Source organism: Eublepharis macularius, chromosome 17, assembly GCF_028583425.1.
Source record: "Eublepharis macularius isolate TG4126 chromosome 17, MPM_Emac_v1.0, whole genome shotgun sequence".
NCBI lineage: Eukaryota > Metazoa > Chordata > Lepidosauria > Squamata > Eublepharidae > Eublepharis > Eublepharis macularius.
The window spans coordinates 31,901,183-31,918,853 of record NC_072806.1 but is presented as its reverse complement, the minus strand read 5'-3'; the positions used below and the strand labels follow the sequence as shown (position 1 = coordinate 31,918,853).

The window sequence follows — 17,671 nt, the reverse complement described above, 5'->3', positions numbered from 1 at the left end:
GCAAAGCTCTTCTTTGTTGTCATAATTATAGCTGACAGTTGTGCAACCTCGAGTTTTCCATCAGCAGTTTTTGGGGATGCTTAATTGGGACCTTGTTACCGTGGAAGCCAAACTGGTTGGATTATTTCAAGGCTGCTCTATGATTGGGTGATGCAAGGGCATCCTCCTGCCAATCAAAATCGCAAGAGAACTTCCTCCTGCTCAGGCCATCCCCTGTAATATTGTAAGACTGCCCCAGGGGCAGCCTAAGCGATTCTGGGAAAATGTGAGCAGCATGATCCCTGAACAAGGTGGCCATGAGTGACAACATTGGGAAGCTGCTGCTCGTCTTCCCCTCGCCCTTCCATCCAGGGTGGCGGGTCCGTAGGCAGCCCCCCGCCCCTCACTGCAGGGCCTGGCACAGCTAGGGTTACCAGCCTCCAAGTGGTAGCTGGAGAGCTCCTGGAATTACAACTGATCTCCAGGTGACAGAGATTACTTCCCCTGGAGAAAATGGCTGCTATGAAGGGTGAACTCTATGGCCGTGTACCCAGCTGAGGCCCCTCCCCTCCCCAAACCCCACCCTCTCAAGGCTCCACCCGTAGAATCTCCAGGAATTTCCCAACCTGGACCTGGCAACGCTAGGCACAGCCTCCCTGGTTGCTTATTGGCTAGGACCACCTCTCACCCAACTAAGGAAAACTTAGCAGGGCAGTGCCCACCCCATACATTTGGTAGGGTAACCAGGCTCCAAGTGGTGGCTGGAGATCTCCCAGAATTACAACTGATCTCTAGGCCACAGAGATCAGTTCCCCTGGAGAAAATGGCTGCTTTGGAGGGTGGACTCTGTGGCATTATACCTTCCTGAGGTTCTTCCTCTCTCCAAACCCTGCTTTCTCCAGCCCCCACCCCCAAAATCTCCAGGAATTTCCTAACTTGGAGCTGGCAACCCTAGGCCTGATAAGCAGTGGGAAATAGCGGTGGGCACCACATAGGCAAGGCCATAAGTTTGCATTCTATGATCACGATCCAAACAACTACAATTGATAACAAATGATGGAAGCTGAACACCATAACAGATCACCGGCAGTACAGTGAAAAGAAGGCGATATACGTATTGTTCTGGTAGGTAGGTAGGTAATAAGTTTATTTTATATGGCCATAGGCCTTATAAATTTACAGCCCTAATTTTTAAAAAAATTTTAAGTATTACAACCATCTCTAAAATTTCTCATCCAGACTCAAAAGTTACCTATCATTTCATCTAACTGCTTTCTTGGAAAGCGGAGCATTTGCTCTGATTTTCCTAGAGGCTAAAGCAAAAAAGTGCCTTCCTATAAGAGCCATAAGAATCCACATTTGACAACCAAATTTGTCAGAATGAGGGCGAAGCTACAAGTGACGAATGACACTTGAACGGCAAGTGTATTTCTCCCTGTTCACTTGCCCTCCACTCAATCCACTTGCTGTTCAAGTGTCATTTGTCACTTGTAGCTTGGACCTCAGAAAAGGAAATTAAAGCCTCTAATGCCTTCGAGCTGCAGAAGGAGGCCATGATGAGGCGTGGCCCTCAGGTGGTGGATTTTGGGGTCCGCGGCTTCCGCTGTCTCCCGCTCACTATCAGGGTTGGCTCTGCTACCTTCACCCAGGAGGGAGAGCTCATACATAATACGTAACTGTGCCTGCCCAACAGGGCTTCCTATTCATCCAAACACTGGGAGCTAGGAAATGTGTAGCTTCAAATTTCTGGGGAACGAAGGGGGAAGAGTGTAATCCCATCTACCTTCTGGGTGGGGGCAGTGAAAAGTGGCAAAATAGGGTGGGGAAATCAGCTGGGGCTGGTGGTAGGGTTGCCAGCCTCCAGGTGGTAGCTGGAGATTTCCCAGAATTACAACTGATCTCCAGGCGATAAATATCGCTTCCCCCTGGAGAATATGGCTTCCTTGGAAGGTGGACTCTATAGCATGATACCCAGCTGAGGTCCCTCCCCAAACCCTACCCTCTCCAAGTTCCATCTCCCAAATCTCCAGGAATTTCACAACCAGGAGCTGGCAAGCCTAGCTGGTGGCCTCAAGTGGCCTCCCTCATTGAGGTTTTGCTACGTCTTATGGAGCCATCACAGAAATGATGACATGAATGTATGGAAGCATTTCAGAATCCTAATGTGCACAAACCAGCTAGGCTTGCCCAGCCTGGCAACACCAGCAGAGCTTTCTTTAACTGTAACTTCTTTGCTTTCCAAAAAAAGGGGAAGGGGGAAAAAATCCAAATTGCAAAAGCCATCATGCATTTAAATAATGTACAGGAGTTCTGAACTCGTCACCATATGACTCAGTCTTGTTTTCATGTGTAATTGTCAAAGGTACCATCCTCCCCAGCAATGAGTAGCCAAGAGATTTCTGGTCAAGCCCGTTTGTCTCTCTCTTAGATCAGGTGTAGTTGAAAGCTTCTTAACACTATACTTAGGCAGGGAAACTGCACCCACAAGTCAGCCAAGTGACAGGAAGGGTGCCTCACGTTACTGGGATTATTTTAAGCGACAAGAGACTGTATATTTATTTGGCAGTTTCACACTTTGGAGGTTGTTGCAACTGAATCAATAACAGCCTGGATTTGGGGGGAGATTCTGTCCCCCTTTTTTCCCTTCTTTCAGCAGATGGGGATTCATTAACAGCGGTAAGTCTCCAAAATATATTTCTCTTTTCTGGTAACTGGATTCCCTTCCCAAGAAAGCCCACCTGGCTCCAGTTTGTAAAAAGCCACTGAAGATCTGTCAATTTTGGCAAGCTTTTGGATCTAAGAATAACAGCTTCTTTCAACTCCGGACACTCTTGCCTTTTCATTCAGATGATATTCCTTTGGAATATATTTTCTGTCATTTTTAAGTGTATTGCAAGCCACTGTGTATTGGGGGATGGGGGTGGGATCCCTATAAACCACACGGGATAAACAAGATAATAAGGCTTTAATAAATAACATATGAGAAAAAGAATGTAAATCTGTGACATTTAAAAATAGAAGGAGATGCCCTTTCTGTTTTTGTTTCTCACGTTCCTGAGAAGTTTGTTTCTTTTATATCATTGATATGCAATTGATGCAATACTAAATTGCTTAAGTTTATTGGGAAAAATTGGCACCAAGGAAAAGAAACAGGTGTGCAAATAAAAACCTCTGGGTCCAGTTTTTGCAATAGAACCAAAATGGGAGTTTCTGGGTTGAAATCCTGGTGTTGAGAAATTTGGCATTGTCCAGGAGAGTTATGATGTGGTATTCTTTTTTGATGAGGTAAACTATTGGAAATCTAGGTAGATGTTAGGATACATTTTATAGTGACTTTAGTAAGTCTAAAAAAGTTTTAAAAGAACATTCATGTACAAATGCTGGAAAGAAAAGAGGATTTGTGTGACAAAGGAGTATGTGAATCCCATCCCCACACAAAGGAGCTCAGCGCACTGTATCTATGGGATTATCTCCCTTTATCCTCACAACAACTCTGTGAGGTAGGCCAGGTTGACAGCAAATAATATGCAAAAGGATATCCAGTGAATTTAGTGACTGAGGGAGATTTGAACACTTTGGGTTTGGCTATGATGTTATAAGGGGCTTGTATATTGGTTCCAGACGGTATATTCTGAACATATTAGTGAACAGATCTTTTCCAATTCAACGCCACCACTGTGTTGCGCTCTTAAAATTCCATGTTAGAGGTTATCAGGAAAAGGATTTAATTTAAAACTGCAAGTGCTGTAATCTGTGGTGCTGCTGCATTTAGAATACTCTGTATGATTCTGGTTGCCCATCTCAAAAAGTCTTTCACAGAGGAGGAAAAGGGGCAGAAAGGGGAAATCCACCAAGTCGAGGGTGTGTGTGTGGAGCACCTTCTCTGGGAGAAAAAAATGGTGCCAGAGAAAAACATGACTGAACAGGGGTGGGTGGGGAGGACAATAGTTTCTAAAATTGTTAATAATGATGAGACACTGGATAGAGAAATCTTTCTTATAATACCAGACACTGATGTCGGGTAGGAGGAAATCTCCCAAATATGACAATGGGCCGAAAGCTTGGGACAAGCAAAAAAACCCCACTTTTTTGCAAAGCCCAAAATTAAATTGTGACGTTCACTAGTACAAAAGATGTAAAGGGGGATGGCCACAAACATTTATGCCTCTTTAACAAAACGGGTTAGAGCTGAGAGTTAAATAGATCCTCCATGTTCAGAAGCAGCCTACCTCTGAGGGTCATATGACAAAGATCAATGACTTTTTCCTTCACACCCTTCTTGTGAGCTGCCAGAGACTCTGCAGAGGGAGTTTGGTCTGATACAGCAATACAATTCCTGGGTTCACCAAACTCCCTTTCATGAAGAAGATCCCATTTCCCTGGGTAATAGAGAGGAAGAGTTTGTACACTCCCCCTTTCAGCCAGAATTAATACAGCAAGTCGCTGTGAGGAAAGGGGAACTTGTTGTGATGGCTGGGTCTTGCCTCAAGAAACTAACCAAACGTGTCTGTTTTCTGGATTGATTGTATCATAGCTGTTCAGGCTGCAACATGATTTAATTTCATTCTGCGGGCAAAAGAAAAAAAACTGGGGGTGGGAGAGTGCATAACTCTTTCCCCTCCATTTATTTTCCCATTCAAAATGCCCCAGCGGCTTCCCCCTTCCTCACCCATCTGGGGAAAGCTAGAAGTATCCCCACCTTTTCCCTCATGGGTTGAAAAGTGGCTGGGAAGGGAGGGGGTACCATTTTGTATGTAAAAATGGAGAAAGGGCAAAAGTGGAGCAGCCCCTCCTAATTCCTCAGCTTGGCTTCAACCCCCTAAGTCTGCTTTGGGGTTTTTTTAGTGGCAGCAGGGGCACAGTGTGAATCGCATGTGCCGTCAGTGTTACAGAGAGAATAATAAGTTCTACAAGAAGGATACAGCACACTCCATCCCCAAAACCTGCCAGTCATGGTTAGATGCTCCAGGCAAGACCCAGTGAGAACAAGAGTTCTGGCTTACCCCATTAATTTAGGCAGAAGTGAGGCTCCATCCACATTTTCCCAAATGAGGTGTCAGGAAAGAGTTTCACAAACTCTGTGTGTAATAATCGGGTTTTGACCTCACCCGGGTTTCTTATCTCTTGCTAAAAAGCCAAGACCCTTTAGAGATATATCACCCTGAAAGCAGCTGGGAGCACTCCTTCCTCCACCGCCATAATAGGGTGCATGGCTTCTTGAAGACGATGTCTCATTGGGTCTTTTTAGGTAACAAGGAAAGGGAATGATTATGGGCAGGGCTTTTTTTCAGCTGGAACGTAGTGGAACAGAGTTCCGGCACCCCTTAAAAATGGTCACATGGCTGGTGGCCCCGCCCCCTGATCTCCAGACAGAGGGGAGTTTAGATTGTCCTCCGTGCCGCAACTCCCCTCTGTCTGGAGATCAGGGGGCGGGGCCACCAGCCATGTGACCATTTTTGCCAAAGGCAATTTAAACTTTAAAAAACTCCCCCCTTGTTCCAGCTGACCCAAAGTGACATCATTGTGTGATCTTGAGTTCCACCACTGAGTTCCACCACTTCTTTTCCCAGAAAAAAAGCCCTGATTATGGGAAATACAGGGTGGCTTTTATCATAAACCGTTTCTTTGTAAGCATACGGGTGGCATGCAATTCCACAGGGCTCTGTTTTCGTCTCCCATGCTGTTCAACCCCTATATGAAATTAACAGAAGAACTCAACCAGACATCTCAAGTCAGGCAGTTCCCAGCTCTATCATATCTCTGCATCTAAATTTTTAGAGAGCTGGTGGACTCCCTGAAGTGTATTCAGTAAAGAATGAATGAAAACTAAAACTTAATCCAGATAAAATGGAAGTGCCCATACCCAGAAAGGGAAAGGCCATGGCTTAGTGGAAGAGCTTCTGTATGGCAGGCAGAATATTATAAGAGAGGGAAGGTCCTAGATTCAAGCTGCAACATCACCAGGGCCGTTTCCAGACGGCCCCCCGCCTCGCGAAACGTCGCGCGTCGTTGCGCGTCGTTGCGCAGAAAACGCGAAATATCGTGTTTTCTCGCGCGAGTTTTGCGCGACGTCGCGCAAAACTCGCACGAGAAAACGCGATATTTCACGTTTTCTGCGCAACGACGCGCGACGTTTCGCGAGGCGGGGGGCCGTCTGGAAACGGCCCAGGTAAAAGGACCAAGCAATAGGTGATGTGAAAGACCTTTACTTGAGGCCCCCAAGAGCTACTGACTTCAATGGACCAAGGGTCTGATTCAGTTGCAAATCAGGACCCCAGAATGGGTGCACAAGCTGTTCTGGATGGGATTGCATTCCCCTTGAAGTATCAGCTTAGCAGTTCGGACGTGTTTCCAGATTCATCACTGTTTCTGGATAAGCCGAAATACCAACTGCATAGAAACCGTACCTGATAGTCACACATGCCTTGGTAATGTCCAGGTGGGATTACTTTAACACTATCTATGGCGCTGTCCTTGAAGACAGTTTGGGAATAATGACTGAGACAAAATATAGAGGCCAAGTCGTGGGAGGGGAGCTGCTATTTTGAGCCTGTCATGTTACTGTTGTGTCAGCAACATTGGCTTTCAATTTACCTCCGAACACAAGCCAAGGTGCTGATGCTATCTTTAAGGCCTTGAAGCCCTAAACAAGTTAGTTCCAAGGCACCAAGAGGGCCCGATGCACCTGCTTGAGCGTTGATGTCAGCGGCTGAAGAAGTGCTGTGGAAGCTTAGCACTGTCGAAGGTGAAATAGATGGGTGCTGCTGAGTCAACTGCAGGGTCTTTTAAACAGTAGCCCCCCAGAACATGGAAGACTCTCCCTTGGGTCGTATCTTTGCTGGCCATCCTGTGCAACTTGAAGATGTAACTTTTCTGAAAGGCCTTTTTAGGCGCCACATTTATGTCGTGCTTTTACGTTAGCAAGATTTAATGTTTTCCCGTCTGCAGTTCTTTATGGAAGATTTGCCAAATTGCCCTATCATGAAAGAACTTGCCCATGCAATAATAGGGAGCCAGAGTCGATTGCTCATATTTTGCTCCAATGCGAATGTTATGTCCAAATACGGGAAGTATTTGGGAAGTGATTTTCATTACTATCTTTGATGGAGACGTCACACCTCCAGTGATAGGTATCATTTTGTACCGGAATAATATTGAAGGCATAGTTAGATGTGTAGTGAAACAACCATGAGAGTTTATCCATGATAATATGTTTAAAACTTCACAACTACACATTATGAAAGCTATTTTAATACCAACACCTGATTATTAATCCATTTTTAATTCAACTATATTATTGGAATAATTAATTCCTGGGTGTGGTTGTACTTAGGATTTTAATGACCACTGAGGAAGGCCGATACGGGCCGAAATGCATCTGGTCAATTTATTTTTAGATACTGTATTATTCATGATATAGTATTTGTTTGATGTATATATATATATGGTTATTGGATTCTCCATCAATTTTTATGAGATTTTCAACTTTGTGTGTATTTTATAGAAGTTCTGATATTTAAACTTTTATATTTTTATTTTATGGTGTTTGTGTATGCAATTTGTAATAAATAATTTTTTAAATACTTTTATAGGTTAGCTTGACCCTCTTAGTTCATTCTCCTTTTTGGGTTGAGTTTTAAAACCTTTTTCCTTTTGTTTTCAGTCAAATTTGGGAAGTATTAATTAATCCATTTTGTATAATAAGCACGGTCTGCCAGACGCGAGGCTTGCTTCTCTTCTTTTATCGGATCAGTGTCCCCATATTACTCTCTCAGTAGCCAGGTTTCTTTTAATTGCTATGAGAATTAGAGACTATAGGATACAAGTTCTGATTGTATTTTGCATATTCAAATATAGGCTTGTTTTATTTTGTTTTATGCCAATAAAGGGTATTGACTGACTGACTGGCAGGGATCATTTCGTAGAAAAAGAGCTGGAGGAACTCATTAGCACAACTCATTTGCATATGCCACACCCCTTGCCATCGCCGGAAGTGTGTCATTAGCATGACTGATTTGCATATGCCACACCCCATGACATCACCTATCCTAACTGTTTTGGACCCAATCCTGACCATGCAGGGCGGAAATTGGGCCCAAAATGGCAAAAACGGGCTGAAAATGGCCAAAAAGGGCCCAAAATGGTCAGGATCGGTCCACTGCTGAGTGGGAGAGTGAGCCACCCTGGTTTGATCCAGCGAGATCCTTTGGGTGTTCCTTTGACTCAAAAGTCAAAAAGCTTAAAGTTTCTTGCTATGCCAAGACCTGAATCATTTCCTGCCTGGTGAAGTCTAAAATGCGCCGAGTTCTCCTGCTTGCAGGATTCTGGCTGGTGGAAATGATTTCTTGGCTATTAGGGCACTAGTTGGGGAATAATCTCATGCTTTGGCACATGGCCTGGATCCCTGCGCACCCCTGTCCCTGTGCAAATAAACAGGTCATCAGCAAACAGGCACTGCAGTTCTCCAGTGGTTTCCACTTCACAGGGATACTGCGCGTTTGGAAAATGTACCGTTTACATGATTATTTAAATGGTGTGTTTTCCAAGCACACAGTATCCCAGTTAAAGCAGAGGGTAGGAACCGGGAGTCTGAATGAGCAGCGTTACCCTCATTCAGACTTGATTCACGATGAAGATGGAGGAGGAACTTCATGGAGAAGGTGGGTTTTGAGGAGGGATTTCTCCTGTGGTTAAATTGCAATATGGTTGCCAACTCTAGGTTGGGAAATTCCTGGAGATTTGGGCCTGGATCTTGTGGAGGACAGGGTTGGCAGAGGGGAGGTACCTCAGCAGGGTGGAAGGCCGTACAGTTCCTCCTCCAAAGCAACCATTTACTCCAGGAGAACTGATCCCCTTAGTCTGGAGAACAGTTGTAATCTCAGGAGATCTCCAGCCCCCCCCCCCTGGAGTTTGGCAACCCTGCTTCAGAGGAGGCTTGCAGTTATGGTTACGGAACCCAGGACATCATTTTGTCTTAATTTTGTGTTTAAAAACTGGGGCACCAAATGAAATTGAAAAGGTCACCAGCCAGCCAATTTGTTCTAGGACGATGATCAAGGAGAACAAGGAGATGGCTCCCCTGATGGGCAAGAAACAGAACCCGCCTGCTGCTCCACCTGCAGGGAACCCAGAGAAGAGGCCAGCTGAAAGCACCCCCCCAAAGAAAAGGTAGGCCCTGGTGGCACAAGGCGGGCGGGGGGGGGGGGCTCTCCTGAACAATTGGAGCTGCTGTCTAGCAGTTCCTACTGGTGGAAAGAGAGAGGATCGCGGCTGGGGGGAAAGCAAGCAACCTGCCAGTGACAGAAATGTGCAGGCGTATTTGCAAATTCTAATGCTAGGAAAAGTGCAAATTGCTAACGCAAGGGAAAGTGGAAGGCAGTAGGAAAAGAGGAAGACCCGGGCCTTTTTTTCAGCTGGAAGGCGGGGGAATGGAGTTCCGGAACCTCTTGAAAATGGTCACATGGCTGGTGGCCCCGCCCCCTGATCTCCAGACAGAGGGGAGTTTAGATTGCCCTCTGTGCCACTTGGCTTGGCGGCATGGAGGGCAATCTAACCCCCCCCCCTCTGTCTGGAGATCAGGGGGTGGGGCCACCAGCCATGTGACCATTTTCTCCGAGGGCAACCCACTGAGTTCCACCACCTCTTTTCCCAGAAAAAAAGCCCTGGGAAGACCCAAAACGAGATGGCTGGGCTCAGTAAAAGAAGCCACGTCCTCCAGGTTGCAGGATCTGAGCAAGTCTGTTAACGCTAGGACGTTTTGGAGGTCTCTCATTCACAGGATCGCCATAGGTCAGAGGCGACTTGACGGCACGTAACACATAACATTTGCCAATTCATATGGAACTGTGCTTTACACCCCTTAGGATTTTCAGGGAAATGACACCTTAAAGTGGAGGGGCTGCTCCTTACGATAGCCCGTGGTGTGTGGTGTCTCCCTCACCTCCATTACACTGTCAACTTCTCTTCGCCACACCATAATGGGGAAGGAGGAGCTGGGAAACTCATGATGCCAGATCATAGTCAATTGAACAATGTGTTATAGACAAAGGAAAGGGGGCGCTGGACTCAAGGCTGCCATTTCAGTGGTGGCCATTTTCGGGGGAGGGGAGGGGAATGCGTTTTTCACTCAAGGGCAACACAAGCAAGCCTATCACTTGATGACCCAGGATGAGCATCCGTTGGGACACACACACACAAGCGAAAGAACCTGCACGTTATGTCACCTCAAGGGCATTTTTTTATAACCAGAATCTGTTTCATGCATTCAGAGGGAACTTGTTCTGGGCTCCAATCATGCGCAGCAGGTCTAAACCAGCTCTTGAGTTCCTGCTAATCAAACAGTTGCAGGCTCAGTCTGTCTGCTCATCACATTTGCATCCTATTGTTTCTTCAAGGAACAGACGTGTAATTTCTCCCAGTTGATCTACACAACAACCCTGTAAGGCAGGCTAGGTTTGAGGCAATCTCAGGCCTCGCGGCTGAGTCAGGATTTGAGCCTGGATTTCCATAAAGCCTGCTCTATACATGCAGCAGAAGGGGCTGTACCACTTCTGACTGTAGGTAGGGACAGTCACATCTTGAAAAATCCCCCATGTAAAGACTTCCTGCAAATTAGCGCATTAGCACATCAGGAAGAAAAGTTCCAGCGTAGCCTTTCACAAGCTGAACTATAGATCCAGAGGAGTTCGCCGTGTTTGTCTGTAGTAGCAAAATAGTAAAGAGTTCACTAGCACCTTTAAGACTAACCAACTTTATTGTAGCATAAGCTTCTGAGAGCCACAGCTCTCTTCGTCAGATGCATGGAGGGTATGAAGAAACTGGCCAGAGATATATAGGTGGTGAGGGGAGCGGGGAGAGGGTGCAGGGAGCAAGGGTCATGTAAATGTAAATAATTTACAAGAAGTCATGAAAGAGGTGAAATCCACAATCCAGGCTGGGTGTGACCCCTTCCCGCCTGAGCTGCTGAGCTAGTTTTCCATTTACAGGGCACTCTTAATGGAGGGGGGCTGTGAAATATGTAATCCCTTCCCTTCTGTCTAGTTGCACAGACCATTCTGCCACTTCATTACACTGCATGTCGAGACCAGGCCTAAACCCAACGCTCTATGGCTGTTTTCACTCGCACCCCGGGAGATCACACAAACTCACGGCATGAAGCGTCTTCCTAGTACGAGCTCCCGGCACGATCCCCTTTCATGGCCCAATGACGTCAGAAAAAGCGCCATTAAATGGGATCATGCTGGGAAATCGTGCTAGGAAGACACTTTTATGCCGTGAGTTTCGCACGATCTTCTGGACGCGTGGCCATGTGAAAACGGCCTCTCTCTTATACTACCTTTACTCTATGTATTCCCACTTAGTGGTGAGGGAAATGTACTCTGTGCGTTCCCAAGTGTCCTCTTCTTCTGTATGTGCTCACATGCTCCAAGCACATTCCTAGGCAGAGTTCATTTGCCCTTGCACATGCACACCCCACAAGTATCATATTAAACGGAGAAACGGCTATCAGCCCTCGCTGGGTCGCTTGGATCTATGCGTGCTTAGAGTTGGAGACGTGCCATGAGGCACAGAAAGAGCTTTCCAAAGGGAAAGCACATGTCAGCACAACTGTGAGAAGCCAAAGATTTATTTGCCAGATTTAAACCTCTGGAATGGCACTGGTGGGTGGGTGCGTAGGGATCCTTTCCTATCGTGTTCTGGGGCAATGGGTGTGGCGCAGCACATTCTTTCTTTGCAAGCAACAGTGATCATGTGAGCATTAATTGCAAAGATGCACTCCCTGACTGTCTTTAATTACATGTCTTGCTGCTTCCCTGATTCTAATTCCTCTGAAGTATTTTTGAACCTGGTGCTCTGGCAGGTGGATTTTTTCTTCCGGGAGGAATCTCTCCTCTCCCATCTTTTCCCTCCCATATGCCAAATTGTTTCCTTTTCTGAGGATCACTTCTGCAACAGACTAGATTTCCAAACGCTTCTTGACAAGGTTGGGGTGTTGGGGTGTACCGGGATGTTGGGGTGTACCTGGGTGTGACTAAAGAAGGTGATTTTGCCCTGGGAGATTGGAATCAAGTTGTGGCTTCTTTAACTTTACATATGTTGTTGCGAGGAGCCTTTTTGTTTGTTTCTTTAACACCGTTTTTATGTAGTGGATGCAAAAAAATTAAATTAAAATGGGCTGTGTTGACAGGAAAAATTCAGTGCAAGGAAACAAAAAATGGCATAGAAATAGAGACTCATAGATTTGACTCTTCCTCCAAAAGGAAGAGGCAAAAATCAAATTGGGGTTTGGTTTCTGAGCTGAAAGAACCTTGTGGCTCAGCAAAGGTCCAGGGGGTGGCCAAGTGGCCCCCCCCCACACTTTTATAGTGTTGTTTCAAATTTAACCAAGGTCTTTCTTGGAGAAAAAGTGCCCAGAAGAGATACCATGTGAACATCAGGCAATTTGGCTTTGGACTGAGAGCCAAGCTACAAGTGACGAATGATACAGGTTGGACACTTGCCAGCTTCCCTCAAGTTGTGGTGGGAAATGTAGGCATCCTGGTCTTGCAGCTTGGCTTTCCGACTACTGTCCAATGGACTTTTCAACTGTCACTTGTCCAACATTCTGCCAAGCTGCCTACATTTCCCATCAAAACTGGAGGGAAGCTGATAAGTGTCCAACCTGTGTCAGGCATCACTTGTAGTTTGGCTCTGAGAGCCAAGCTACAAGTGACTTTTTTCACGCGTAGAACACTTGATCATTTTTGCAAGTTTTCCTGAGAACTGAAGTCTGAGAGTCCTTCCCCTCTCTGTTAGAATCGCTGCCTGAAGAGCCAGAGAAAGTCAGCTGCAGCAGCAGCTTTTGCAAATCGTTCCTCCAGCTACAAGCCTGCTCTCAACAATCTTTGGGGGCGGGCAGCTGCAACTTTTTCTCTGGGTGTCTTGCTCCCGGGGAGCTGCTCTGGATTTGCAAAAGCTGCTGCTGCCGCTGGCTTTCTCTGGCTCTTCAGGCAGCGATTCTAACAGAGAGGGGAAGCACACTGGGACTTCAGTTCCCAGGAAAACTTGCGAAAACGATCAAGTGTTCTACGCGTGAAAAAAGTCACTTGTAGCTTGACTCTGCGTGTGCTTTCAAAAAGTTGCTTATCTTTCTGGACTATATAAAACCTACAGTATTTTGCCGGTCCATTCATTCTGATGGGGGCATAGAAAGCCCTTTGGGATTATGCAGCAACAGGTCACAGGAAATCAGTCCGTGGCCTCCGCAACTACCTCCGACTATCAGGAAAGGCCTAACGTCCCTTCACCCTGGAATGAAATTATCTCCAAAACTAGGCTGCGGAGGGAGAACGGTACTTATTCGTTAGCTAATTAGTTCATCATTCATTCATTCATTCAAAACATTTTTCTGTGCCACCTTTCGACCCCATTCAGGGTCTCCAAGGTAACATAATTTAAAGTCTGGTCCCTATACCCTTCTTGTGGGAGAGGATTCCAGGCAGGCACTTATCTATGCCTTCCATGTGTCTTTTTTTGAGGCATGCGCAAAGTGTGCTTGCACTCCCGGCACTTGCATAATGACATCACTTCTGGGAGTGACATCATCACGCTGCCCGTGGGAGCGCTCCTGCCCTCTGCACAGGGCTGATTTTGGCCCCAAACGAAGTGTGGGATCACTCCTGCAGCCAGTGTAACAACATCACTTCTGAAAGTGATGTGTAGTCACATCTGCTAGGACCATGCGTGCCACATATATTCCAAGGGTGCCTGCCAGTGGCAGTGGTCTCTCGAGGCAGCAGCACACCTCCTGTAGGTCACCAGTGACTGGTGGGCCAGCAGGTCAAACCTTCAAACCCCAGTGGCTCTCCATCTCTGTATATGCGGTGCCTCAGTTCCTGAGGATCTTCTACATTACACTTTATTTTGTCCCATGTATGCAGAGGTTAGAGCTAAATTTCTTGCTAATTTGTTAGTGGGGCATAACTTTACCTCTGATATTGACAAATTAGTTTTTTTGTTATCTGATACCGATTCATTTGTCACTAGCAGAGTATCCCTGTTTGCCTTAGCTGCAAAAAAGATTAGGGCCAAGATTGTTTCCTCAGAAAACTAACTTTCCCCCCTAATTATCTGGTATTTATTAAGGTTCTATTTTAATTGTATTTTGTTTTTGTTATTTTAATAACTGTATTTTATGCTTGTATGATAAATTTCTATTTTTACTGTTCTTAACTCTGTATTGTGATGGCCTTTGGCCATATACAATTAAACCTACTACTACTACTACATTCAAAGCAATACAGTGGTTAAGTGGTTGGGCTGCAAATCAGCACTCTGCTGGTTCGAATCCCGCTACTGCCATGAGCTCAGTGGGTGGCCTTGGGTCAGCCACTCCTCTCAGCCCCAGCTCCCCAGTCGTATTGTGGGGAGAATAATAACACTAACTTGTTCACCGCTGTTTAGAAGAGCAGTATATAAGTGGAGCTGTTGTTGTTAAGTAGATAACAATTAAAGCATATAACACATAAAAACACATTAGAAACTAGGAAATTAGGAGCGGAGGTTTGAGAGAGAAAAGGAAACGCGTGCATCTTTAGCCTGAGTGCAAATTCTAGGCCGATTCCAGACGGCCCTCCCCACCCCGAAACGTCGCGCGTTGTCGCGCGGAAAACGCGAAATATCGGGGTGGAGAGGGCCGTCTGGAATTGGCCTTAGTCTTGATTGATAAGAGAATCATTCCTGACCTTCACCTCACACCCTGCCTGGTCTCAGGAACTAGAACATGGCCAGGCCTAGCCTCACCCTCAAGGTTGCCAACTTCGGGTTGAAAAATCCCTGGAGATTTGGGGCAGGGGGAGCTTAGTGAAGATGGGGTTTGGGGAGGGAAGGGATCTCAGCAGGGCATAATGCCATACTGTTAACCCTCCAAATAGGGTTGCCCGCCTCCAGGTAGGGCCTGGAGATCTCCTGGGATTACAACTGATTTCCAGACTAGAAAGAGGGGCTCTCCGGGAGAACATGGCAGGTTTGGAGAGAGGACTGTATGGCATTATACCTCACTGAGCTCCCTCACCTCCTCAGGCTCTGCCCCCAAATCTCCAGGAATTTCCCAACCTGGAGTTTGCGATCCTACCTCACACAACTGCCCTTTTTCTCCAGGGCAACTGAACTCTGTAGTCTGGGGATCGGGTGTAATTCTGGGAGAGCTCCAGGCCCCAGCAGGAGTCTGCCAGCCCCACCCACCCCTTGCTCCACCCACCTCTGTGGAGTCAGTGATGGACCGGAGGCTAAGGAGCAGCCATGGGAGGGGCAGGGAGTGAGCTCTCCCTCAGCCTTCACCTCCAGCCATCAAACGTGAATGGGTCTTTGGCTAATTACTCTTCATAATAAGAGACATTTGCACGATGCCATCAAAGTAAGCAGTGCATTTCAGGGTAATACATGCATCCACAGTGAGTCCAGGTCCCTGTCCCGAGTAGCTTACACTCTCAGTGTTAGAAAAGAGTCCAGTAGCACCTTTAAGACTAACCAACTTTACTGTAGCATAAGCTTTCGAGAATCACAGCTCTCTTCGTCAGATGCATGGAGGGTAAGAAGAAACTGGTCAGATACTCCCCCCTCCCCTCTCCACCTATATATCTGACCAGTTTCTTCTTACCCTCCACGCATCTGACGAAGAGAGCTGTGATTCTCGAAAGCTTATGCTACAGTAAAGTTGGTTAGTCTTAAAGGTGCTACTGGACTCTTTTCTATTTTGCTACTACAGACTAACATGGCTAACTCCTCTGGATCTACTCTCAGTATTGATGGTGATTAAACATATATATAATTGTTTCAAGGGGAAAACCCCACATCTGCACCAAAAAGGAAAAAAAAAACTCTTACATTTTGGACATGTAAATGACAGGAGAGAGAGAGAGAGAGAGAGAGAGAGGCCACACTTCTGACAGAACTGGGTCTGATTTAGTGGAATTCACCCCATGTTTTGGCCAATCTATATTGCATATATAATTATATTTTACCTAATTTTTATCTTATTTAATAGGGTCTTTGTAATCTTGTGACGGCCTATGCCTATACACAATAAACGATGATGATGATGATGATGATGATGATGATGATGATGATGAACTGGGTTTGTTTCTGCAAGTCTGTCTACATGAGACATCTTACACGAGGACACTCAAGTGTAGGGAGATGCAATGTTATTTGGGGAGTGTAGTTTAAATTGCATCTCTCTACAGGAGGATAGTTTAAAAATACAGAGCCAGCAGAGATCGCTCAGAGGGTTTGTTAATTTCATCTTCGCCTTTTTGAAGGCTCTGTCAATTTCACCTCCCCTTCAGGAAGCAAAGGTGAAATGAACAAACCCTCTGAGAGTGATCTCTGCCAGCTCTGTGTAGAGAGGTGAAATTTTAAACTACACTTCCCGGCTTTCATTGTGTCTCCCTACACTTGATCATCCTTGTATAAGATGTCTTGTTTAGAGACTGGATCTATGGGAAGCTTTCAGAGACTTCCCTGCCCCTGGCTTTTGAGTTGTTCCTGGCAGCAGCCACACACTTTTTACATCTGTCTGGCTCTCTTTGAGGACCAGAAAATTGCTTGCCAAAAAGCAAGTAAGCAAGCTGAGGATGCTGAATTGTGTGCCCAGCTGTGCCCAGCTGGAAATTCCCCTCTTGCCCTGGGCTTGAGCAGAAGCACACAGGATGCAGCCACTTCTTCCTTCTGCCTGCTTACAAGAATCTGCCATTTAGCTCTGCCGGGTGAAATAGGTCTGTGGTTTTTTAACTGTTCCTAGCAATGTTCAATCATTTGTTCCAGTCTCCCAGCTCCACAGTGCTTTCAGAAACACAGCCTGGACTCCCCTGTTTCCTGGCAGGACACGATGCAGGGTTGGTTTTCTCTCCTCCCCCCTCCCTGGCACCCTCCACCCCACGCCAGTGCTTTGTTTCCATTGTGTAAGCACAGAGCAATGTAAGAAGCTGGCACTGGGATCTGCATCCTGAGGGTGGGAGTGCCGGGTGTGAGCTGCCCACTCTTGGCATTGCCGGGCTCAGAGCCTCTCCGGTTCATCTCACTGCCTCAGCCACTTTGGTGAACTCTCCCAGATCCAAGGCCACACATTTATTCACTGACTTCATTTATACTCCAGTTTTCTCCCCAATGGGCACCCAATGGAGCATACGTCATTCTTCTCTCCTCCTTTTTATCCTCACAACAGCCCTGTGAGGTAGGTTAGGCTGAGAGCCAAACTAGACATCATGGTGGCTACAGATCTGGCTCATGGCCATTGATACCATTGTAGAGAAGAACTGGACCGTTTTAAAATGCTGTGAAGCCATGGTGCAACAGAGCCAAGTGCATCTTCTCAAGTGCCAATATCACCCTCCCGTGGCTCTTTTGGCACTTTAAAAGGCTTGGGTGGGGGGCCGTTGCCTGGTCTCATTGTGCCATGGTTTCACAGCCCTCTAAAATGGCTTTGGTGGCTACCAGGGGTCATTTCGTAGAAAAAGAGCTGCAGGAACGCATTAGCATAACTCATTAGCATAACCGATTAGCATATGCCACGCCCCCTGCTATCACCGGCCGTGTGTCATTAGCATAATTGATTTGATCAGGCCCAAAATGGCCAGGATTCTGTTGCTGCCAGACGGGTGAGTGTTCCCCCACCTGGCAGTGGTCCGATCAGGGCCGTTTTGGCCCCAATCTA

The 17,671-nt window shown here is 46.4% G+C and overlaps 1 protein-coding gene across 3 annotated transcripts in view; it reads left to right on the top strand.

Annotated features, from left to right (window-relative positions):
* Window positions 1–2,576: 2,576 nt before the first annotated feature.
* TRPV3 (transient receptor potential cation channel subfamily V member 3) overlaps window positions 2,577–17,671 on the top strand; it is a 50,369-nt gene continuing 35,274 nt past the window's right edge. For all 3 annotated transcript variants that reach the window (XM_055001495.1, XM_055001494.1, XM_055001496.1), the window contains exons 1-2: window positions 2,577–2,655; window positions 9,025–9,147. In XM_055001495.1, coding sequence (XP_054857470.1) covers window positions 9,029–9,147 — 119 coding nt within the window. In that variant the 5' untranslated portion in view covers window positions 2,577–2,655; window positions 9,025–9,028. The remainder of the gene's footprint in view (window positions 2,656–9,024; window positions 9,148–17,671) is intronic.